We start from the raw sequence: 25,114 nt of genomic DNA, 5'->3' as shown, positions 1-25,114 counted from the left end.
TCACATAAATAAATAAATAAATAAATTTAAAAAAAAAGAAAAAAGAAAAAAGAAGAGGCCCGAGTACTTGGGCCCCATCACCACATGGGAGAATTGCATGGAGTTTCATGTTCCTGGTTCCAACATGGTGCATCACTGACTGCTGTGGTCATTTAGGGAGTAAACCAGCAGATGGAAGATCTCTCTGTCTCTCTGTAACTCTCTCAAATACAGAAATCTTAAAATACATAAGTAATTCTACAAAGTAGACCATTTTCATATTTAGCACAGTGCCTTTTTATCAACTAGAAAATAATGTCACATTTAACTATTCAAGTCTTCTTTAAGGATAACATGATTTTAATAGCTGAGATTTATTGAGATAAACATCAGGTACTATGTTAAGCACCTTATATATTTTACTTAATCTTTTTAACTATTTTGTTGAATAGAGACTAATATTATCTCCATGTAAGAGAAATGGAAATTCAGGCCAACACAGGTGATTTTCCCAATGTATTTTTTCTCTACTGCTACTGTAAAATATTATGATAAACTAAGTGGTGTAATACAGCAATACAATAGAAATGTACAGTTCTAGAGGTCAGAAATCTAATGTGGACTTTTGGGGCTTTACTCCTCTGGGAGCCCTAGGGAGAGACTGCTTTCTTGCCTCTCACCCCTAGAGGCTGCCCACATTCCTTGGCTCTGGATCCCTCATCATTCTGGCCTCTGTTCCCTTGTAAGGACTCTTGGGATTATACTGAACCCACCCAGATAATCTTCTCATATCAAGACCTTTAATTATATTAGCAAAGTTTCACAGGCTTGGAAACTGGACATCTTTAGGGGAATCATTAGAATGCCTACCATACCTGACATGGTTTAGGAGGATAAAATTGTCACTCAGGCCAAATGACCCTAAATACCATAACTGAAACCACTAGTCAAATTTCAAAGTTGATAGCAACAAATCCTTAGCAATTTTGATCCAGTACAAATAGGATTAGAAGTTTCTCATATTTAAATTAGGCCTAGCTTTAAAATAAAAAGGTGTTTAAAATAATTAGAAATTTGCTCCGCAGAAAATATCTGTATTTCTGAAAAGTTGTGGCTGATAGTTTTTCCTAGGTATTTTTACTGACAGCCTGAATACACAGGAAGGATTTTTCTTTCTTTCTTTAAAGATTTATTTATTGAAAGGCAAAGAGAGAGAGAGATGGAGAAAGGGATCATCCATCTGCTGGTTCACTCCCCAAATGGCCACAACAGCTGGATGGGGCCTAACCTGGAGCTAGGAGCTTCATCCAGGTCTCCCACATAGGTGGCAGGAGCCCAAGTACTTGCTTCCTTTCCCAGGCCATCAATCAGGGAGCTGGATTGAAGTGGAATAGCCAGGACTTGAAGCAGCATCCATATGGGATGCCAGTGTTGCAGGCAGCAGCTTAATTCACTATATCACAACACCAGCACCAGGGTTTTTTTCAAACTGTAAAGAACAATCTTACTTGGTATCTATCAAAATTAAATTTAAAAAAAGTAAATAAAATAAAACACACTGTACCTGGGGGAGGAATTTCTAGATCAGTTGTCTGTTGGACATTAGTACGACCAGGTCTAGGATCAAAAGCAGGAACCAAAGCAGAAAACTGCCGCTTTAGTACATAATCATCATCCCACGTTCTCCGACGTCCCCCTTTAGTTTCATATTCTTCTTCTTCCTATGAGAATAAAATTCCATATACAGTTGAGGGTGATTATCTTATTACTGTGAAAGTGACATACTGGGGCCAGAGTTGTGGTGCAGCAGATTAAGCTGCACATGTGACACAAGCATCCCAAATGAGCATCAGTTCAAGTTCTAGCTGCTCCACTTCCAGCACAGGAAGATGGCCCAAGTACTTGGGCCCCACCAACCTACAGGGGAGATGTGGATAGAGTTCTAGGCTTCTTGCATTGGCCTGGCCCAACCCAGTGGTTGTAGACATTTGGGGAGTAAACCAGAAGATGGAAGATCTGTCTTTCCGTCTCTATAACTCTGCACTTCAAAATAAGTATGTTTTTAAAGATGTATTTATTCATTTTAAAAGAGTTACAGAAAGAAAGGAAGAGACAGAGATAGAGATATATATAGAGAGAGATCTTCCATCTGCTGCTTCACTCCCCAGAGGGCCACAACGGCCAGCAATGGACCAGGCTGAAGCCAGGAGCCAGGAATTTCATCTGAGTTTCCCATGTGGGTGGCAGGGACCCAAGCAGTTGGGCTATCTTCTGCTGCCTTCCCCAGGCCATTAGCAGGGAGCTGGATCAGAAGTGGAGCCAGGACTTGAACCAGTGCTATATGGAATGCCAGGATCACAGGCAATGGCTTTACCTACTATGCCACAGAGCCAGCCTGTAAATAACTGATTTTTTAAAAAATTAATGTATTATCTAAATGGTAGCAATATTACAAAAACCATAATACAAATGTACTGCTGCCAATTTTCTAGTTTTGATAACCTATTTTTAGGTAATATGAAACTAAGCACTTGGAGAAATTGGGCAAAGGGTACATTAAGACTTCTCTGGAAGCTGGCACTGTGGCGCAGCAGGTAAAGCCACCGCCGGCAGTGCTGTCATCCCATATGGGCGCCATTTCGAGTCCTGGCTGCTTCACTTCTGATCCAGCTCTCTGCTATGGCCTGGGAAAGCAGTAGAAGATGGCCCAAGTCCTTGAGTCCTTGCATCCACGTGGGAGACCCAGAAGCTCCTGGCCCCTGGCTCCGGATTGGCCCAGCTCTGGTCACTGCGGCCATGTGGGGAGTGAACCAGTGGATGGACCACTCTCTCTCCGCCTCTGCCTCTCTAAGTCTCTCTTTCAAATAAATAAATAAAACAAAATAAAAACAACAAAAAAAGACTTCTCTGGGGCTGATGCTGTGGCGTAGTAGGTTAAGCCTCCAATTGCATGGCCAGCATCCCAAAAGGGCACTGGTTCAAGTCCTGGCTGCTGCACTCTAATGGCCTAGGAAACACAGCAGAAGATGGCCTAAGTGCTTGGGACCCCTGCACCCATGTGGGAAACTCCTGGCTCCTGGCTTTCAGATTGGCCCAACTCCAGCCATTGCAGCCCTTTTGGGGAGTCAACTAGTGGATGGAAGACTTCTCTTTCTGTCTCTCCCTAACTCTGCCTCTCAATTAAATAAATAAATCTTAAAAAAAATTCTCTATATTTTTGAACTTCCTACGTACCAACAATTATCTTAAAACAAGTTGGAATTTTCAAAGTATAAATGTAAACTTAATTTCTTACCAAATAATTTACATTCAACATATATAGGATGACTAGAAGCTGCTTTAAATTACTATGGGGTAGAGGGACTGGCGCTGTGGCATAGCAGGTAAAGCTGCCGCCTGCAGTGCCAGCGTCCTAAATGGACGCTGGTTCATATCCCGGCTGTTCCATTTCCAATCCAGCTCTCTGCTGATGGCCCGGGTCCTTGGGCCCCTGCACTGGTGTGGGAGAACCAGAAGAAGCTCCTGGATCCTGGCTTTAGATTGGCACAGCTCCAGCTGTGGCAGTCATCTGGGGAGTGAACCAGTGGATGGAAGACCTCTTTCTCTCTCTCTCTTTCTGCCTCTCTCTGCTTTTCAAATAAATAAATAAATTTTTAAAAAAGAAAAAAATTACCATGGGGTAGATAAAAAATTATGTGTTGGTAACTATTAAAATTAAATGTAAAAACAAAAACACAACTTCATCGTTAATACTTAACTGAAATTAACTTAAAAATTTATTTCTTTACTTATGTGAAATATACAGAGCCAGAGAAGAGCAAGAATGAGAGAGATCTCCCATCTGCTGGTTCACCCCCCACAAATGGCCACAACACCTGGGGCTGGGCCAGGCCAAAGCCAGGAGCCTATAACTCAATTTGGGTTTCTCATTTGAGTGGCAAGGACGCAGGTATTTCAGCCATCACCACTACCTTCTAAGGTCCCATTAGCAACAACGTGAAGACAGGAGCTGGATCCAGGAACTGAACCTTGGCAATCTGACATAGTATGTGGGCATCCTAACCAGCATCTTAGCCTATTGCCCACCCTCACAAATCCTATAGGAGCAATTATTAGCTCCAATTTTCAGATAAAGTAAATGCTAAAAATAATACACAGCAGTTGGGGTCAAGGATGCAAGTCTAGACATTCTAATTCTAGAGCCACCAAATTTCAGCTTGAGTTGTTATTTGTTGTGGGCACTTTTCCTACTAGTTAAGATACCACTTGGGAAACCCATATCCCATATCAGAGGGCCTAGGTTTTAGTCCCTTTTCCACTCCTGATTCCAGTTTCCTGCTACTGCATGCCCTGAGAGGCAACAAGGACTCAAATAGTTGAGTTCCCGCTGCTCACATGGGAGACCTGGATTGAGTTTCCAGCTTTCTGCTTTGGCTTGGCCTACTCTAGGTATTCAGTATATTTGAAGAGTAAACCAGCAGATAGAAACATCCTTGGCCAATGGTTAAGATGTCTCTTGGGACACTTACATCCCATAACAAAGTGCCTGGGTTCCATTCCTAGCTTTGCTTCCAATTCCAATTTAGGTTCCAAACACCCATGTAGGAGACTTGGATTGAGGGCCTGGCTCCTGGTTTTGGCTCCTACCTGATGCAGCATTTGAGGAACAAACCAGGAGATAGAAGTATCCTCTCTTAATAAAAAGGTTAGTGTAGATTAAATAAGTTACTACACCTTTTATTGAGAATTATATCTCTAGCACTTTGTGATCAGTGTTACTTTTTTTTTTTTTTTTTAGATTTTATTTATTTATTTGAGAGGTAGAGTTACAGACAGTGAGAGCAAGAGACAAAGGTCTTCCATCCACTTGTTCACTTCCCAAATGGCTACAACAGCTGGAGCTGAGCAGATCTGAAGTCCGGAACCAGGAGCTTCTTCCGAGTCTCCCACGTGAGTGCAGGGGCCCAAGTACTTGGGCCATCTTCCACTGCTTTCCCAGGCCACAGCAGAGAGCTGGATTGGAACAGGAGCAGCCGGGACTAGAACTGGTGCCCATATGGGATGCCAGCACTGTAGACAGTGGTTTTACCTGCTACACCACAGCGCCAGCCCCGATCAGTGTTAACTAAGAGACTAGTACTGCTGCTTCTACTGCTACTACCCCCTCTACTACAACTACAGATCTGAGATAACACTATCAAGTATTTTAATATATGCTTACCATTACCTAAAGGCCAAAGGGTTTCAAGTAGGAAATTCCCATTGTATTATGCCAGTGCAATCACAGCTTCTATCTAGAATATGGAATCCAATAAACAGGGAAGTTTCTAACTATCTCTGATAGCTCTCTCTTTTCCCGTCTTCCTCCCTACACATACAATCTGTAGGCAGTTAGACATTTTGATTCATGCTTTACTATGAAAAGAACAAAAATATACTGGAGGGGAAATGAACTCAAAAGGCATTACCTGCTCCCCAATAGGTCGGCTACCTGCTCCAGTAGGGACCTGTGGTAGCTGCGAGGTGACAGCATGGTGTGTAACATCAGAACGAGAGCCAGCTCGACGCTGCAGGGATGGACGTCTCAGAATCTGAAATAAAAAAATGCCAAAAGATACATGTCTACTTATTTGATCCATACATACTGATACTCATTTAGCACTGTCCTTCAAGTTCATCAACCCACATTAACAAAAATTATCTTTAAGAATTTTATCTTCATAAGCCATTTACAGAAAAGCTACAATATGAGTACTTTAAATTCATCATGCATTTTATTCACTTCCTTCAGAAGAAATATGCTGATATGCTTTCTAAGCAACACATAGTTAATGTGCACTTTGGATTTCTTTGTCCCATTAAAACTCAACTTAGCAATTTTAAATGATTTATAAAGCAAAATTAAGAATACACAAAAAGTTATACTAATGGATATTTTCAGGCACAATTTTAAATTAAAAAGACAACCAAAGAGGTTACATTTTGAAAGTTCTGGGTCACAATGCCCAGGTTTGGGTCCCTACTTTTCTACTTAACTGTGATAATAAGGGAAATTATTTTTCTTTGTCTCTCATTCCTCCGTGTAAGGAATTATGATAAAATACACAGCTATGGACTGGCACTGTGGCACAGCAGGTTAAGCCACTGTCTGTAGCAACAGCATGACATATGAGCACCTGTTCAAGTCCCTACTGCTTTCTGGGAAAGCAGTAGGAGATAGCCCAAATCCTTTGGCCCCTGCCAACCACATGGGAGACCTAGATGTTGTTCTAGGCTCCAGGCTTTGGCCTGGCTCAGCCCTAGCAGTTACAGCCATTTGGGGAGTGTACCAGTAGATAGATCTCTTTCCTTCTCTCTCTGTCTCTCCTCTCTCTAACACTGCCTTTCAAGTAAATATATCTTTTAAAAATATATAAGAAGAAAGTCTCACCAATTAAAAAAAATACACAGTACTACATGCAAAACAGTATTAAAAACTTCTAAGTATAATTATTGTTGAAGACCTACGAAGACTATATTCTTTAAGGTTAGTAGGGGTGAGCATCTGGTCTAGTAATTAAGATGCGACTTGACTCCTGGCTTGCTTCTGATTCTAGCTTCCCGTTAATATGGACTTTGGAAGGCAATGACAATTCAAGCAGTTGGGTTTCTGCTACCCTCAAGTGAAACCTGAATTGAGTTCCTGGCTGCTAGCTTTGGCTCCAGCCAAGCTCTAGCCACTGTGGGAATGTAGGGAGGAAGTCGTCTCTCAAATATGGGATTTTGGCATCACAAGAAGTGGCTTTACTTGCTGTGCACAATGCCAGCCCCTCCCTTCAATTCTTAATATCTTTATTTTTTTTTTTGACAGGCAGAGTGGACAGTGAGAGAGAGAGACAGAGAGAAAGGTCTTCCTTTACCGTTGGTTCACCCTCCAATGGCCGCCACGGCTGGCGCACTGCAGCCGGCGCACCACATTGATCCGAAGGCAGGAGCCAGGTACTTCCTGATCTCCCATGGGGTGCAGGGCCCAAGCACTTGGGCCACCCTCCACTGCACTCCCTGGCCACAGCAGAGAGCTGGCCTGGAAGAGGGGCAACCGGGACAGAATCCGGCGCCCCGACCGGGACTAGAACCCGGTGTGCCGGCGCCGCAGGCGGAGGATTAGCCTGTTGAGCCGCGGCGTCGGCCAATATCTTATCTTAATCAAGAGAATGGAGGACTCTCACTACCATAACCTCCTCGTATTCCTGGTCCTCCTGGTTGTCATCTTCATTCTCATCGTCTTCCTCATCTGGCTCAGGCAAGTCCTCATCATCATCGAGCTCAGCTAACAGAGTACTGGCACGGCAGCTATCAAGGAAATCTAGAAAACAAAACCAACAATCTGTTGTCAACATAATTAGCAAGGCATAACCAAGTAACTTTGTGTTTTGGGCTTTAGAACACAAAGGTAAAATTCAAAAGGCGCAAGTATAAAGACCACACTTAGTGATGTACCCTTCTACTAGCACAAGTACAGAATAAGTAACAATGGGCATACATCGCAGCATGGCAGGAAACAGCTCAGGATAATGGATGGCTCTAAACAAATCTGAATCCACAATATCCAATACAAAAGCTCAACTATGCAGGTTATATTAAAAACAACTCAATCATCATCCTCTGAATAAGTCACAGGAAGCACAACATGGTAGAAAGAAACACCTTGAAGTCATTCATTTTACCAACAAGTTATCTACTGAGCATATATTACATCCCAAGAACTATTAGGCTTCTGGTGTAAGTGATGTGGTCTGAGACCCCCAAGGAACCCACAGGCATTTAACAAGTAAACAGATGAAAATATAATTATAAGCTGCAAAAAGATTTTATGAAGGAAAACAGAATTACATCAATCAGTAAGACCTGGGCTTAGACTTAGCAGGTTAATGACAACTACTGCAGCGGACCGGCGCTGTAGCGCAGAGGATTAACGCCCTGGCCTGAAGCACTGGCATCCCATATGGGCACCACTTCGAGACCTGGCTGCTCCACTTCCAATCCAGCTCTCTGCTGTGGCCTGGGAAAGCAGCAGAGGATGGCCCAAGTCCTTGGGCCCTTGCACCCACTTGGGAGACCCAGAAGAAGCTCTTGGCTCCTGGCTTTAGATCGGCGCAGCTCCAGCCATTGTGGCCATCTGAGAAGTGAACTATCGATGGAAGACCTCTCTCTCTCTCTCTCTCTCTCTCTGCCTTTCTTGTCTCTGGGTAACTCTTGATTTTCAAATAAATAAATCTTAAAAAAAAATAATGACTACTGCAGAATAATACCTATTTATTATGGAATGATACATGTAGCATCTTTCATATTATCCACATTATCTAACACATAATAATTCAATAAACTTATTTTTCTACTTCATTCTTAGACTCTCTCCCTTCATTCCAATGAAGACTGAGTCAAATTACACTATCTCACATAAATAAAATGCTAACAATCTGTTCTTTCAAGAATTGAAAATAAACAAATTGAGACTTAAAAATCAATTTTAATGTTTATAGAAGGGGAAAAACCTTCTAATACAGCATCAGAATAGCACAATGGATAAAAACTGAATACTTTCTATATCCTTAAAGATCCAAACTGCAGATCTCTGAGCCAAGTATTTTTTTTAAGATTTATTTATTTATTTGAAAGTCAGAGTTAGAGAGAGAGAGGGAGAGACAGAGAGACACCTTCCATCTGCTGGTTCACTTCCTAAGTGCCCGCATGGCAAGCGCTGGGCCAGGGTGGAGCCAGGAGCCAAGAGTTTCACCTGAGTCCCCAACTTGGGTCACAAGGGCCCAAGTACTGGGGCCATCATCTGTTGCTTTCCCCAAGTCATTAGCAGGTAGTTGAACCAGAAGCACAACAGCTGGGATGTGAATTTGCACTCCAACACAGTATGTGGGCATCAGCAGTAGCTTAATCTGCTGTACCACAATGCCAGCTCTTTACTCAGTATGATTTCTGCTCAGTTGGATGCTTCAAGGAAACACAACCTACTTTAAAGAACTGAGGAGGAACATTTTTCAAAGACTTTCAGGATGAACCAGTGCCCATATGGGATGCTGGTGTAGCAGGCAACAGTGGCTCACTACACTACAATACCAGCCTCAAGCCAAACATTTTTTATTCAGTAATTACATAGGATCAAATATTCAGCACCCTTTACTTGACGGCCACTAGAAGCAAGAGTCTCCACATTACACAAAATGTATTATATTTTTTAACAGTTTAATGTTTCTTAAAAAATAAGATTTACTTATTTGAAAGGCAGAGGTACAGAGATAAAGGGAGGGACAGAGAGCCAAGAGCAAGAGCAATACAGACAGAAAGAGATCCATCTTCCATCTTTTGGTTCACTCCCCAAATGAACACAATGGCCAGCAATGGACTAGGCTGAAACCAGGAGCCAAGAACTTCATCTAGGCCTCCCAGGTGGGTGGTAGGGGCCAAGTACTTGGGCCATTTTCTGCTGCCTTTCCAGCAGCTGGGACCTGAACTGGTGTTTAAATCGGATATAGGCAATGCAGGCAGAAGCAGTGTAACTCACTGTACCACGATGCTGGCTCCAATATATTAATGTTCTAAAATCAGAATGTCTTATAATCAAAAACAAGTCAAAGCTAAACTGGCAAAAATTTTAACCTAGTGACCCAAGCCTCCCCCCCCACCCCGCCCCTAAAATCACATGTCTTACAATCAGTAGCAGCTTAAATTTGATAAAATACATTACTCCTGGAGCTGGTGCTGTGGTGTGGTAGGCTACCTGCAGCGCCTGCATCCCATATGGGTGCTGTTCTAGTCCCAGCTGCTCCTCTTCCTATCCAGCTCTCTGCTATAGCCTGGGAAAGGAACAGAAGACGGCCCAAGTGTTTGGGCCTCTGTACCCAAGTGGGAGACCTAAAGGAAGCTCCTGGATTCTGGCTTTGGATTGGCCCAGCTCCAGTCGTTGTGGCCATTTGGGGAGTGAACCAGAGGATGGAAGACCTGTCTGTCTGTCTGTCTGTCTCTCTCTCTCTGTAACTATACCTCTCAAATGAATAAGTAAAATTAAAACAAAACAAAAAACATCAATCCTAACATGTAAGGATCCATCTTGCAATTTAGGTGGTGGTTCTCATAAACACGAGGTGGCAGTACAAAATAAACCAATTCCACTTTGGGTTTTTCTTTTAAGGAACACAATCCAACTTCTTATTTGGAAATTCCTTCTCTGATGTTACAATTCACTGAAGTCAGTTTTCTCATGTTCCCTTTTTAAAATCAGCATTTCATGAATATACAAAAGCTCTGTATGTCATAGATTTGACCACCACATCACTGAATCAAAACATGTCCCCCAAAAACTAACATAGTGAAAGTTTGCACTGTATATAAAGATTATAAGATGGGTGTTATTCTCTAAGCCTTCCCATCAGCAGTCTTAAGAGTTCTCCCTTTCTAAGAACATAAAAAAAGAAATCATTATCTAACAATAACTTATACAAGCTGATCCATGGCCCTAACTTTCAAATAACTTTTACCCTACTACATTCACAACCTTCTTAAACTTCAGATGATATAGAATAACAGCTTCAAGTAAACTTACTAACAAATGACCACGGAGGGGAAGAGGGTCCTTATGAGAAATAATAAATTGAAAAATAATTTATTCAATGAGCTTATATTATTTGTGTAATAATCATTATCATTTTGCCACACACCCATTCAACAGGAAAAGTAGAAACAGATATATGATGACTTTCCTATTACCATAACCATAAGAAGATCAAATTCTTAGTTTAGACTAGGAGAGGCCATATTCTCAGAAAAAATGGAAAAAAAATATTCACTCCCCACATGTCTGTAATGGCTGAAGTTGGACCAAGCTGACCATCAGGAGCCAGGAACTTAATCCAGCTCTTCCACATGAGTGGCAAGGACCCAACTACTTGAAACATCACTGCTGCCTCCTAGAGTACAAAGTGGGAACTGGGAGAGGAGCCAGGCCTTGAACCCAGCATTCTTTTTTTTTTTTTTTTTTTGACAGGCAGAGTGGACAGTGAGAGAGAGAGACAGAGAGAAAGGTCTTCCTTTTGCTGTTGGTTCACCCTCCAATGGCCGCCGTGGCCGGCGCGCTGCGGCCGGCGCACCGCGCTGATCCGAAGCCAGGAGCCAGGTGCTTCTCCTGGTCTCCCATGGGGTGCAGGGCCCAAGCACTTGGGCCATCCTCCACTGCACTCCCTGGCCACAGCAGAGAGCTGGCCTGGAAGAGGGGCAACCGGGACAGAATCCGGCGCCCCAACTGGGACTAGAACCCAGTGTGCTGGCGCCGCTAGGCGGAGGATTAGCCTAGTGAGCCGCGGCGCCGGCCTGAACCCAGCATTCTAATATAAGATGCCAGCGTTCCTGGGAGCATACCAACTTCAGGGCCAAATGCCCACCCCACAGCATTTTTCAAAGGCAATTCAATATCTCTTTCTACTAACACACAAAAAACACATACCAAATGATATCTGGGAGGACATGACTTGATGATTTCAATTCACTTCTACCTTTCCTATATTATGGTTCTACTACACTAGTGATAAAAGGCAAAAAAAAAAATGTTAAATAGAGTTTCTAGATTTCTGCTTTGTTTATAATCGGTAATTTGTTTTTAAAGATTTACTTACTTATTTGAAAAGCAGAGTTAGAGAGAAGGGGCGGGGGAGGGTATAGGGTAAGGTAGTTAGTTGGAGGGGGACTAAGATGGAGGGGGAAAGAGGGGAAAGGGGAAGAGAGAGAGATCTTCCACCCCCAAATGGCGGCAATGGCCACGGAGCTAGACAAGCCGAAGTCAGGAGCCAGGAACTCCATCCAGGTCTCTCACATGGGTGCAGAGGCCCAAGCACTTAGGTCATCTTCTACCGATTTCCCAGGTGCATTAATAGGGACTAGATCTGAGTGGAAGAGCTAGGACATGGAACAGCACATGTATGGGATGCTAGCATTGCAGGCAGCAGCTTACTCTGCTGCACAAAAACGCCACATTGCGGCCATCTGGGGAGTGAACCAGTGTATGGAAGACACCTACCCCCAACACCTTTAACCCTGCCTTTCAAATAAATAATCTTTAAAAAAATCTAAATATTTTAATTCAAATCATAACTTACCATATAAGGAATATTCTGCCTCTTGACCGGTGTCACTCTCACTGGAGGTTGATGTGAGGCTGGTGGTTAAAGTATTACTTAACGACTGACCCACTGATAAAACGGTTGTTGCTGTGGCTACATTGCTGCTGCTAGTAACACTGGATGTTGACATAGTCACTGTTGATGTAGTACCAGGAGTGGTCAAATTAGGGAAACTCTGAGCACCCATAAGAGGAGAAGCTAAAGACAAAAATGAAGCAAATCAGTACAAATAGGTGGGATTGTGGGAACCTTAGAAAAACCAAATTTTATCTGTTTTTATTTAAAGAGTCATAACAAACACTAATAATGGAAAGGATGAATTGAACAACTTTGGGAACCCAACTGAAATCCAACTAAAAAGTCTTATTTTTATAGCATTACTTTTTCTTAAATATTAAGCTTAGCTTTTTAAAAATGTAAAACAAGTAACTCCCAATGTATTTTTCAAGGAAATTACTTTAATTCATTAGTAGCTTAAATTAGAATTAAGTAACTTTCAGAAGCTAAAATCACTTTAAGGGGCTAAGTAAAATCTATACATCAGTTTGATGCTTTGGTTTCAATGGACTATGGTAATATTAACAATCTTCCATTTCTTCATGCAACTTTGTTTAACCATTTATCATACAGGAGTGGAAAACAAAAGAAAATCATTTTATCTTTTCAGAATAAAGAGATTATTTATCACAGGTGATCTGAATTCTGAAATGATTCTATAAATATCTTACTTCATAATCCTGAAGTGCTAAATTTGATGTAGCTATATTTAACATGGTTAATGATCTAGTTAAAGAATGCCCTGAGCAGAAGACCCTATCTTGCATCCCTTAGAGTGGAAAAAAGCATTGAGTTCCATAAGGAAAAGCTCACTTACTTGCTGTGCTCATCACATTCCTCCCCAAAGTATTAGTGTTGTTATCACTGCTGCTTCGGCTTAGATTCATGTTGTTCGTGGCATTAGTCCGTGCTATGTTTGCCACTCTCCTTACAAAACTCTCCAAGCTAGATGTTTCTCTTGAGGACAAGTTAGGTACACTTGCACTAGAGCTCATAGGGGCCCCAGCAGCCAACAAGGAACTCACTGACAGTCTGTTACTTGCTGAAGAGCTAAGGGGTCGCTGTGAAGCTGCTTCTTTATTAGTTAATTCAGATACTGAACTTACATCAGGAGAGCTAACACTAACAATTCCCATGGATATTGCACTAGACTCCCCAGGAGTACGAACAGAACTATCAGGACCTAACTTCCTTTCAGCATTTTCACTTCCCGTTTCCGCTGTTAAGGTGCTGGTGCTTGCACTGGAAGATGACCCTACTTCTGTTTGAGGGACGTTTTCAGCAGATGAAAGAACAACAATTGGTTCATGGACATCAGCTCCTGAAACTATACTGTGTTCCATTACAATTTCTGATCTCCGTTCCGTTTTGGTCGAACCCAAGCTGATGTCGCTGCTACTGGCCACGCTACACACAGAACTGCTGCTTCCTTTTCTACTTGAGGAGCCTGCAGCAGCAGACGTCTTGTCTGGACAGTTGTTTTTCACCAAGCTGCTCCATGACTGCGTTGTGCCTGAAACAGTGGATGAAACAGGTTTGGGTGATGCCACTGTATCAGGGTCGTACCCTGGTGCAAGCTTGAGGTCAAATTTTCCTTCTGCGCCCATACGGTAAGAGTTTGAGCCACCAGCATCCCAGGTGACATCAATCCAGCCTGGAAAGGGACAGGAGTTTGTGAGACCCAGCAGAAAGCAGATAGGAGCGTGTCAGACAGTAGCTCCACAATATGGGATCAGCTTTTCATCAGTGCTGTACTTCTTTCTCTGAATTTCTAGTCATTTAAGATCTGCCAAGTTAAATGTAAATTTTTGAACTCCAATCAACTGAAACATTACTTGATTATACAAGATTAGGCTAGTTATTTGAAAGCCTGTATTTATTTAACCCTCACAATAAGATTATGTTAAGGAAAGAAATAAGTACTATAAACAAAGTTTGTGGGAAAACAATTAAAATTCTTTCTCTCATTCACCTTATTTCTAATCGTTCAGTCTAGTTTTATTTAAAAACAATGTAAGGGTCATGCTTACATCTACTGGGTTATATTTGAAATGGAAAAATTGTTCGAAAAAATTTAAAGACTGATATAAATGGTAAAAAAAAACTGCAACTTCAGCAAGTAAATGGAATGTCAAAGTTTTTAAATTGCTGAGTATGATTATATGGTCAAATTTTCTTTCTAGAAAAAAGTGTTGGCTTACCATTAGTTTCTAAGTTTAGGCTAAGCCCTCTTTATGAGACAAAATATTCATATATCACAGTAGAAACTTTAGGCCACTAGCTCAAATAAAACGCTAAGTTAGCATTTCGGTTGTGTTCTCAAAGTTCAATAATTACTTGATTCTCTTATGATTACATTCAATAAATTTGAATAAGCACACAAAATACTAAAAATAAAATTTAAAAAAGCACACTGAGTTATTTTATTAAACCCTATTTGCTAAAACTAAAAACATGTAAAGAATTAACAAGCATGATATTCAGTCTATATTTACTTGTACTTAGAAAATGATACTTGATCTTTCTTTAAAAGGTAATTTAACTTCAAAAGCAAAAAAATGCCTATTAGAAGAAAATTAATAGAAATCTTGCAATCTTATTTTAATGTTATAAGCTAACTACTCTGGGGGAAAACACAGCACCAAAAAAGCACATAAAAAATAAAAAAGGTTTAAGAAGTCTTTATAGGATTTAAAGTACTTTACTCATACACATATGGGACAAAAGGTATGGCATACATACCCACCCACACACCCAGCTGCCCACTTACCCATCCACCACCCACAATATTCATTTATGTTTTTCATGAAGCTCAGAAGGGTATAAATAATAATGAATTACCTGTAGGGATTATCTGCATATCAGTTCTTTGAAAGGAAAACTGACTGCCCCCAATCTACATAAGTAGCTTAGATGAGATTTCAATTGCTTCAACTTATTATGTATGATGAAATAACCTTTGAAGAATCAACATTTAACTAGCTCTTCTGCTACACAGAAAATTGTGAGAAAAGGAAAGTTTCAAAAGCATATCCCAAATAAAAATGAATTCTGTATTCTACTAATTGGTCCAGAAATATGCTAATAATTTATTGCAGAGCATTTACCAAAATTTGTAATTGTAAACTTATTTGTTGTACCTACAAAGCAGGGGTTCCTACTGTTTATTATTACAGAATACAGTATTTAAAAGCTAAGAACCCGCTTCGAAGAAAAGGTTTTAAACCAAAATTTACTCTCCATATTCGTTAATTCAGCAAAAAACAGGATTTTCTTGAATGTTAAATCCTGAAATTAAAGATTCTAATTTTCCTATAGAATTGTTTCATTTGACTTCATCCAGAGAAAAACCAGCTGCATTCCTCTTATCAAATCACACACTTCAGCAAGTCCGAAATAATTTATAGGACACAGAATATTAATTTCTTCATAAGTATCACCAAGATTTCTAAAAAATAAAGACATTTGCAATTTCTGTGTTGAATGGTACTACAGTCATGTCAACAATCACTGGTTTTTAAGAATTCTTGCTCACTGTAAACCTACTTTGATTACAATGATTTGCAAGTAGGTTTTTATGCTACAGAAATGCATTTGGTAGTTTGGTTATTCAAGGAACAGAATTTAAAAGCAATAAATGAAAAGGATTTATTTAAATAAATAGATGCATTTATCACATAAAACATAAGTATGTTAAGAAATTAAATGTTACTCATCTTCCCAACACTGTCACTTTTATTACAGCTATTTTTTATTATAGCCATTTAGGTATCTTTTCTAAATTGAAATAAAAAATTTAGTTGTTCAATACTAGCCAGAACTGACAGGACTAAACCCACCACTTAGGGAAATTATCTGCTAATGAAGCAGTCTTCTAGTCTTTAAGAAAACAATGAGACACTAGAGAGCTTTGGGAATTAATAGCAAGTTATTACATGGATAAGGATTTCCCCAAAATCTACATCAAAAGTTGAAAATGAATTTCTTTTATACAATAATCCTCATAAATCATCAATGTTTAAGCATCTCCCTTCCACTGCAAAAGCTTGAAGACTGAGAAACATTGAAAAATCATAAGGAAAAATGTTAATACTTTTTCTTCTACATGACTTCTAATATAGTAAAAAAAAGTATTACTTGATTCCTTTAAGACTAACAAGATGTAACAAGTATAAGAAATTAAAGCCAATTGTTGATTCTAACTTGTAAATAAAGAAAATATATTAAAAGAAAAAAAAAGAAATTAAAGTCCAAAAGAAACATGAGAATAATAAATTAGGAAAGGGCAAAAGAAAGGGAAGGATGTGAAGTTACCCAACTTACACCAGCCTGACAAAGTCACTTCAAATTATCAGAGGCAAACCTGGTCAAAACCCAGTAAGTGGCCAGTGCTGTGGCGTAGCAGGTAAAGCTGACGCCTGCAGTGCCAGCATCCCATATGGGCGTCAGTTCGAGACCCAGCTGCTCCACTTCTGATCCAGCTCTCTGCTATGGCCTGGGAAAGCAGTAGACGATGGCCCAAGTGCTTGGGTCCCTGCACCTGCATGGGAGACCCAGAAGAAGCTCCTGGCTCCTGGCTCCAGATTGGCTAGCTCTGGCCGTTGTGGCCATTTGGGGAGTGAACCAGTGGATGGAAGATCTCTCTCTGCCTTTGCCTCTCTGTAAATCTCCCTTTCAAATAAATAAATAAATCTTAAAAAAATAGTAATATAAAACCTCCGTTATTTTTAATGTGAAATCAGTATCAGTACTTCTATATAATATTCATATCTTTATGCAACTTATAAATTATTCTAAGATAATAAAAGAAATTATTACTTAAGTACTAGGATTCCAAACAAGTGCTAAGCACCTACTCACCATTATGTAGTTCTCCTGTGACAGTGCCCTCTCCCTGTGGGCTGCCATCTTGATCTCGCCATTTCCAATCCAGGCCTCTGATAACACGAGCTCCCGGTACCATGTATTTCAGAACTTGGGAGCGTACTAGACGTCTCTGCCTTCTAAGATTAGCTTCTGCTTCTTTAGCTGCTTTCCCTGAAGAATAGAAATTGGAGAAACATAAACCAAATCACTTTTTATAAAAATAATTGTTTTAGTAAGTTAAGAAAACCTCACACAATTTCTTTACCTAGCTGATCCTCACATACTCCATTTACAGTGCCATAAAGTTCAAATCCGGACAATGAGAGGTAGTGTGTTTGTCCACTAGCATTCTTCCCCATCTGCTTAATCCTGACATGTCGCCACCCTTGCTTCTCATCCTTTGGTGGATCAAGAGGCCAGGTTGCAGTTGATCTATAAATATGTTAGAGAAAAATTATGTAACAGATATTTAAGGTAGAGAAGATGTTTTACACAATAGAAAACTGTAGGAAAAATAAACCAACTTTCATATTCACTAACCAGTTCACTCTACACAAATGAAGAAATCAATGGAGAAAAAAAGTAGTCAAGAAAACAGGTTAGAAATGGTAAGTTTTAAAGTATGTTATTAATTTTACACATAAATGATTTCTGATTAATATAATCAAAAGATAAAGAATAAGAAAGTTAACAAAGAAATATGCCTTTATGATGAAAAAATTTAATTATTGGAAAGTTTTAATCAAATGATACATTAAAATTTTAACTTTATGCCAGCGCCGCAGCTCACTAGGCTAATCCTCCGCCTTGCCGCGCTGGCACACGGGGTTCTAGTCCCGGTCGGGGCACCAGATTCTGTCCCGGTTGCCCTCTTCCAGGCCAGCTCTCTGCTGTGGCCCAGGAAGGCAGTGGAGGATGGCCCAAGTGCTTGGGCCCTGCACCCCATGGGAGACCAGGAGAAGTACCTGGCTCCTGCCATTGGATCAGCATGGTGCGCCGGCCGCAGTGCACTGGCCGTGGCAGCCATTGGAGGGTGAACCAACGGCAAAAAGGAAGACCTTTCTCTCTGTCTCTCTCTCTCACTGTCCACTCTGCCTGTCAAAAAAAATTTTTTTTAACTTTAAAAGCTTGAGAAATATGAATACACTATGAACTAAACCTATTGCTAAGAAGCTCTTTTCATAATATATTAAATGCAGAAAAAAATTTAACTCATAGTCTACCCTTGAAATATGCCATAAAATAAAATTAAAACTTAGTGGAACTAATTTTTTAGGAATATAACTGATATTCTGTCCTGAAAAAATGTGATCAATATATGAAATTTAGAAGGTACATAAAACTAAGAAAATCCTAAATCAGTCATAATTCTATAACCAGCAATAGCCAGTATGTTGTTGAATATTCATTTGTATTATCTGCTACAGATTATAAAAAGCCAAATTCATCTTTTGTTTCCTTTTGTGCTAGATATTAGGCAAACACACATATATATGCGTGCATGTGTGTCTGTATGTATGAATATTTATAGATATAAACTTAAAATATATTTATTAGCTTTCTACTGATACTTAACCTAAAATTAGTGTTTTGGTATAAACTCAGAGTTTAAATGCTTAAACTATGTATCAAGTGAGTCATTTTTAGAAAGAAAATCTTGCTTCAATATTCCACAAAGAGAGCTCCAGAGCATACAATCATAAACACAAACAAAGCTCTTTACTGAGTTTTCCAATTTGCAAAGACTCCTCAACTAACCCTGGTTCATTGAGACTGCAGTCATCAACATGGGTATACAAAGAAGTCCAGTTCTGTCCATCTTTGGATACCTGGAAAACCCAATTTCTCAGTGCAGACCTTCCATAGCCACGAGCATGACGAAGCGTGTAAGCTGATGGTATTACCCAGAGACCCAGATCTATGGCAAACCAAGCATTCTTGTCATCATTGCTATGACAATTTAAAGCTGAATTATCACGACTTAATATGTCTTCTAAGCGACCATATGGTAGATTTCTTCCTTCGGATGATGTTACTACTACAAGTCCATAAGCAGCTGGATTTACCCACTCATATGCAGTTCTAGACAAAAACAAAGAAAAATTAACAATGTTAACACATTTAAATGTTCATAGCTATTTAAAATACAAAATTATATTAATTAAAAAAATACAATTAGAAATTGAGGCTTTTTTGGTTATAAACAATAATTTGAGTATCTTAAATTTAACCCATAAGACAAAATCCCTTAAAATATAGGATATTCAGTGAATAGTTAATAATTTGATTCTACTACCTACAATTTTTTTCAACTTACTTTGCATTTGTACCAATCCAATAAATGATTCCATTTTCATCAAAATCATGCTGGTGCCGAAATATAAAATTTTGGCCTTCTCTTAATTTTCGAACAAACACAAATGAAGATCGGTCAAAATCATACCACTGCTTTGCTACCTAAACCAAAGAAAGTATGGGAAATCATGCACCTTAGTAATGCTGCTTTCAACAAATTATCCATATTTCTCCCAATTTTTTAGGTGAATTGTTTTTATTATAACAAATATTCATTGAAAAATATCTGGGGACAGGCATTTGGTGTCGTGGTTAAGATGCTGCTTTGGATATCAGCATCCCACATATCAGAGTGGCTAGGCTCAGGTCCTTGTTCAGCTTGATTCTAGCTTCCTACTGATGTGCACTCCGGGAGGCAGAAGATGACGTCGCAAGTAGCTGGAACCCTGCCAATGACGTGGGAGACCCAGACTGAATTCCTAGTTTCAGGCTTCGCCTGGCCCAATCCTGACTACTGTAGGAATTTGGAGAGTAAACCAGCAGATGTAAGATCTCTGTGTCTGTCATTCAAATGAACTACATTTTTTAAAATTTAAAAAACATTAAATCCATATAAACACTCTACTATATTTCTTTTGTCCACTATCTCAGTAGATAGGATAAAACAAAGCCCTGATCACAGAATACAAAACATTTTCCATTATATTTATTTTAATAACTTCAATAATATTCACATTAGAAATAATTATCATATATAAAGCATTTATGGTATAAGTAAGACTATAGCTGTTTTTTTATTTTTTTTTTTATTTGACAGGTAGAGTTAGACAGTGAGAGACAGAGAGAAAGGTCTTCCTTCCGTTGGTTCACTCCCCAAATGGCTGTTATAGCCAGCGCTGTGCTGATCCAAAGCCAGGAGCCAGGTGCTTCTTCCTGGTCTCCCATGCAGGTGCAGGGGCTCAAGCACTTGGGCCATCCTCCCTCCACTGCCTTCCTGGGCCACAGCAGAGAGCTGGACTGGAAGAGGATCAACCTGGACTAGAACCTGGTGCTCATAAGGGATGCCAGCACCGCAGGCGGAAGACTAACCAAGTGAGTCATGGTGCCGGCCCCAAGACTATATAGGTTTTTAAAGAAAGTTGCTTCTTTTTAAAAAAATTATTTATTCACGAGCCAGCGAGAGAGACAGACAGACAGACAGACACAAACAGATCCCATCTGTTGGTTCACTACCCAAATGCCCAAGATGCTGAGGCAGGCTATGCTGAGGCCAAAGTCAGGAGCCAGAGCTGGGTATCAAACAGGCAGTCCAACATAGGCCGTGAGAACCTTAACAAGCTTTAACCACTGCACCAAACACCTACCCCACAAGTACTTTCTTAAAAGATTCCTAAAAATAGAACTACTACATGAACTCTATTGCCTTACTTTGGACAAATACTGCTCAAACAGGCTAAACCACACCAGGGAATGCTTATCTCATCATACCCTTGCCAGAGGCTCACCATTTTCTTTCTTTTTTTTTTTTTTAACTTTCATTTAATAATTATAAATTTTCAAAGTACAACTTTTGGATTATAGTGGCTTTTCCCCCCTGAACCTCCCTCCCACCCACAAACCATCCCATCTCCTACTCCCTCTCCCATCCCATTCTTCATTAAGATTCATTTTTAATTATCTTTATATACAGAAGATCAGCTTAGTATATACTAAGTAAAGATTTCAACAGACTGCAACCACACAAACAAAGTATAAAGTACTGTTTGAATACTAGTTTTACTGTTAATTTGCATAGTACAACACATTAAGGACAGAGATCCTACATGGGGAATAAGTACACAGACTCCTGTTGTTGATTTAACATGACATCAGTAATCACCCGAGGCTCTTGTCATGAGCTGCTAAGGCTATGGAAGCCTGTTGAGTTCACAAACTCCGACCTTATTTAGGCAAGGCCATAATCAAAGTGGAAGTTCTCTCCTCCCTTCAAAGAAAGGTACCTCCTTCTTTGATGGCCCGTTCTCTCCGCTGGGATCTCACAGAGATCTTTCATTTAGGTCATCTTTTTGCCATAGTGTCTTGGCTTTCTATGCCTGAGAAACTCTCATGGGCTTCATAGCCGGATCTGAATGCCTTAAGGGCTGATTCTGAGTCCAGAGTGCTGTTTAGGACATCTACCATTCTATGAGTCTGCTGGAGGCTTACCATTTTCAAGAGATACTGTTCCAGAGATTCAACTGTAGCTAAAGGTTCCATCTTTAACATTCTGCCAGTGCGATCTATCAATGCAGTTTCACCAGGTGCACGTTCCAACCGAAAACGTAATCTCCTTGTAAGTATCTACATAGAAATCAAAATATTTCAGAAAATACCATGCTTCCTTGGAATTAGAAAAGTGACATACATTACAAGACCACAACAACTTAATTTTTAAAGTATGATCATCATGGAAGGATCAACAAATAAATGTTTGTATTCCATTACATACTTTTTTTTAAAATTCACTGAATAAGTGATAGCGGTTATCAAGAAAAAACAAAAGTTAACTTGCAAGAATTTCTGAACAACTTGAAATATACATAGTTTAAATATAATTATTTTGAAATACTTTTAACAGAACCATTAGATCTGTAACTTGTAATTCATAAATCTCCAGATAACATTTTTGAAAAGGAACAAATTAGCTTATTTATTCCTTTAAAGCCAGAATATTATATATTAAGGTAATAAACTTTTTAAAAAGAAAGACATCTCTTAATCCAATATATTTTAGTAAGTGACAAATACAGGACTACAAATTTCAGGTTGTTTCATTTCTGTATCAATCTTAACTAATTTCTATGGAAAAATTACATATATATGTGTGTATTTTCAGAACATTTTAGACTGCAAAATTATTAGAGGGCACATTCCTGGCTTTCTTCTCTTTGGATGTTGTATAATCTCCTGAAATGAAAAGTGTGTAATAAAAGATGTTGGTGCTCCTAGAACTGAATAAGCAATTGAATTTCTAGTCTTGGAGACTTATCTCTAACTTATTCATTTACTCAGGATAAAGCCTAAAGGGAAGCAGCCAGTTTCTTTGTTCTTTTCTATTATTTTGTCTGAGACAAAACAAACTTAGCCCTCCTCATCTTTATAAATAAATATATACAAAATGTCAGGTGCAACAAATGCACTGTAACTTTGTGAAAATGCATTCTAGTCTGGAAGTTTGGTGGCTTCCACAATGCTACTTTGAATGAGCACTGATTTTAGCTTTAGTCACTTATTAAAGGATATATTTACAGCAGATTACTCCACATACTGGAATGCAGGACAGGATGGATAAAGGCAAGATTCAAAGGAGAGGACTTCCTAATGATACTAACGCAACCCACAAAAGATGTGGGTTGGCATATTAGCAGTAAAAATTTTGTTTTACTTGCTCACAACTACATCCTAGCTATTAAAATAGAATAATTGAAAGAGAATACACACACATACCCTAAATATAAAGGGAGGGAGAAACAGACTATAAAATCACATGACTAATATAAAAAGCATGTATGACCTGCAGAAATATATGAAAAAAAAAATCATGGTTAAACTACTTCCACATTTTTTCTCATATGTTGACTTAACATATGGATAAGAAAGGAACCTGCTTTGGTCTTGTTGCATCCCTTCAAATTTGGATCCCAAAACTCAATGCTCAGTGAAGTGGTGTTGGGATATGATTAGGTGATGAGAGCAGAGCCTTCATGGAAGGGATTAGTGCCCTTATGAAATAGGCCTGAGGAAACTGCTTTGCCCTTTCACCACTGAGCTGCTCAGAGCTAAAAGGTGCCATCTGGAAGGAGCAGGCCCTCAGACACCAAATTTGCTCTTATTCTGATCTAAGACTTTGCAGAAACCAGAACTGTGAGAAATAGTTTCTATTGTTAATTACCCAGTCTAAGGTATTCTGTAACATCATTGCAATCAAACTAAGACAAGACTCATTATTCCAGAAAAAGAATCAGTTTCTCTGTTTTTTTCCCCAGAGATAAAATATCTTTTTGTATTTCTAATCTACCAAATATGATTTATTGAATAAATGTGATTTATTTCACAGTGATTTGATGAAATGACGTTTAAGCTAAAATATTTGAAGATTAAGTAGAATTATTCTTATTTTAATCTCATATGAAAGATTTTTAAAAAGTGTAACACTGTTCATATTCATTCAGCAATATAAGCTACTACATTTTTCATGGTTACCTGGAGGTTATATGTAGATCCTGGTGTATCATACAAATGGAGAGGTAGACGTTCAATAGATTCTAGTACAGCTATTAACTTTCGAATTAATGCAACTGCTGGTCGGCTGTGAAGAAAATAATTATTAGGGACTTTTGTTTAAATGAATACAACAGATCATGCAGACACCACAGTAAACAACCTCATTAGGGCCCCACTTTCTTCATATTTATGTGAAAAAGTAACACAGAGAGGGGAGACAGAGAGATCCTCCATCTGTAGGTTCACTCCCCAGATGGCTGCAACAGCCAGGACTGGACCAGACAAAAGCCAGGAGCTTCATTCAGGTCTCCCACTTGGGTGGCAGTGGCCCAAGTACTTGGGCCATCATCCATTACTTTTCACAGGCCACCAGCCAGGAGCTGGACTAGAAGGGGAGTGGCCGGGACTTGAACTGGCACCCGTATAGGATTCTGGTATCACAGGCAGTGGCTTTATCCTCTATGCCATAATACCAGTCTCAAGAAATATTAAAAAAAAATCAATTACATCATTATCAGCCCAAATAAGAGTTAACAATCATTATGTATTATTACTTTAATTACTGTTCAAATTTTCAACCAAATTTTAACAGGCATGTAATTAAAACTAAAGGATTAGCTATATTCATACTACACATAAAGTTTAAATAAGTTTTGTTTCATTAGATTAAGAAAATTACTTCAAGATTTTTCTTCATATATTTATACTATAAGCTACTTTTTATATAGTTCATATTTTGTGCATAGTTGTGTTAAGACTAATTTTAAGGCCAGCACCATGGCTCACTTGGCCAATCCTCTGCCTGCGGCACCGGCATCCCATGTGGGCACCGGGTTCTAGTCCCAGTTGCTCCTCTTCCAGTCCAGCTCTCTGCTGTGGCCCAGGAGGGCAGTGGAGGATGGCCCAAGTGCTTGGGCCCCTGCACCCACGTGGGAGGCCAGGAGGAAGCACCAGGCTCCTGGCTTTAGATCGGCGCAAGCACCGACCGTAGCAGCCGGTTGGGGGGTGAACCAACAGAAGGAAGATCTTTCTCTGTCTCTCTCTGTCATTGTCTAACTCTGTCAAATAAATATATATTTAAAAAAAGACTAATTTTAAGACAGTGCACTGTGCAAGTATTACAAACATGAAATTAAATATTTGGTGTTTTACCTTTCATCATCTTCATTTTCACTAAAGGCTGTTTTGAAAACATTTATTCTTTCTACCAGCTGGCTACAATCTTGTTTCATATCCAAATCCATACTCTAGAAAACAGAGTAGAAAACACAGTTTTTAAGGATCTTATTAAACTGTATCATAACCTCATGGTGACTTCAATATTATTATGCTATTACAAAACTGTCGAAGCATTCTGAATAAAATCAGTAATCATTTAATATTTGAATTTTTACTTTATGACCAGGACCATGAAGTCAAAACAGACTAAATTATTTGATTCAATTAACTAAAAAGATGCTGCAACTAAAGAAAAGGCTATAGAAATTAGA

At 39.4% G+C, this 25,114-nt stretch overlaps 1 protein-coding gene across 24 annotated transcripts in view; it reads right to left on the bottom strand.

The window, feature by feature from the left end:
- Nucleotides 1–25,114, bottom strand: part of HECTD1 (HECT domain E3 ubiquitin protein ligase 1) — a 101,417-nt gene that overhangs the window by 17,383 nt on the left and 58,920 nt on the right. For 5 of the 24 annotated variants that reach the window (XM_008269476.5, XM_008269479.5, XM_002718126.6 and 2 more), the window contains exons 18-29: nucleotides 24,777–24,871; nucleotides 23,604–23,709; nucleotides 21,567–21,701; nucleotides 19,384–19,523; nucleotides 18,825–19,148; nucleotides 17,332–17,498; nucleotides 17,061–17,237; nucleotides 13,018–13,854; nucleotides 12,120–12,341; nucleotides 7,191–7,324; nucleotides 5,448–5,570; nucleotides 1,544–1,700 (exon numbers count right to left, since the gene is read on the bottom strand). In XM_008269476.5, the coding sequence (XP_008267698.1) occupies nucleotides 1,544–1,700; nucleotides 5,448–5,570; nucleotides 7,191–7,324; nucleotides 12,120–12,341; nucleotides 13,018–13,854; nucleotides 17,061–17,237; nucleotides 17,332–17,498; nucleotides 18,825–19,148; nucleotides 19,384–19,523; nucleotides 21,567–21,701; nucleotides 23,604–23,709; nucleotides 24,777–24,871 (2,617 nt within the window). Of the gene's footprint in view, nucleotides 1–1,543; nucleotides 1,701–5,447; nucleotides 5,571–7,190; nucleotides 7,325–12,119; nucleotides 12,342–13,017; nucleotides 13,855–17,060; nucleotides 17,238–17,331; nucleotides 17,499–18,824; nucleotides 19,149–19,383; nucleotides 19,524–21,566; nucleotides 21,702–23,603; nucleotides 23,710–24,776; nucleotides 24,872–25,114 lie in introns of those variants that run through there. The other 19 variants (XM_008269478.5, XM_051822137.3, XM_070053782.2 and 16 more) reach the window with 6 other exon arrangements.

The sequence above is a fragment of the Oryctolagus cuniculus genome, chromosome 12 (genome assembly GCF_051225735.1).
Source record: "Oryctolagus cuniculus isolate XC-2025 breed Fujian yellow rabbit chromosome 12, ASM5122573v1, whole genome shotgun sequence".
Classification (NCBI taxonomy): Eukaryota; Metazoa; Chordata; class Mammalia; order Lagomorpha; family Leporidae; genus Oryctolagus; species Oryctolagus cuniculus.
This window is presented reverse-complemented; position numbering and strand designations above follow the sequence as displayed.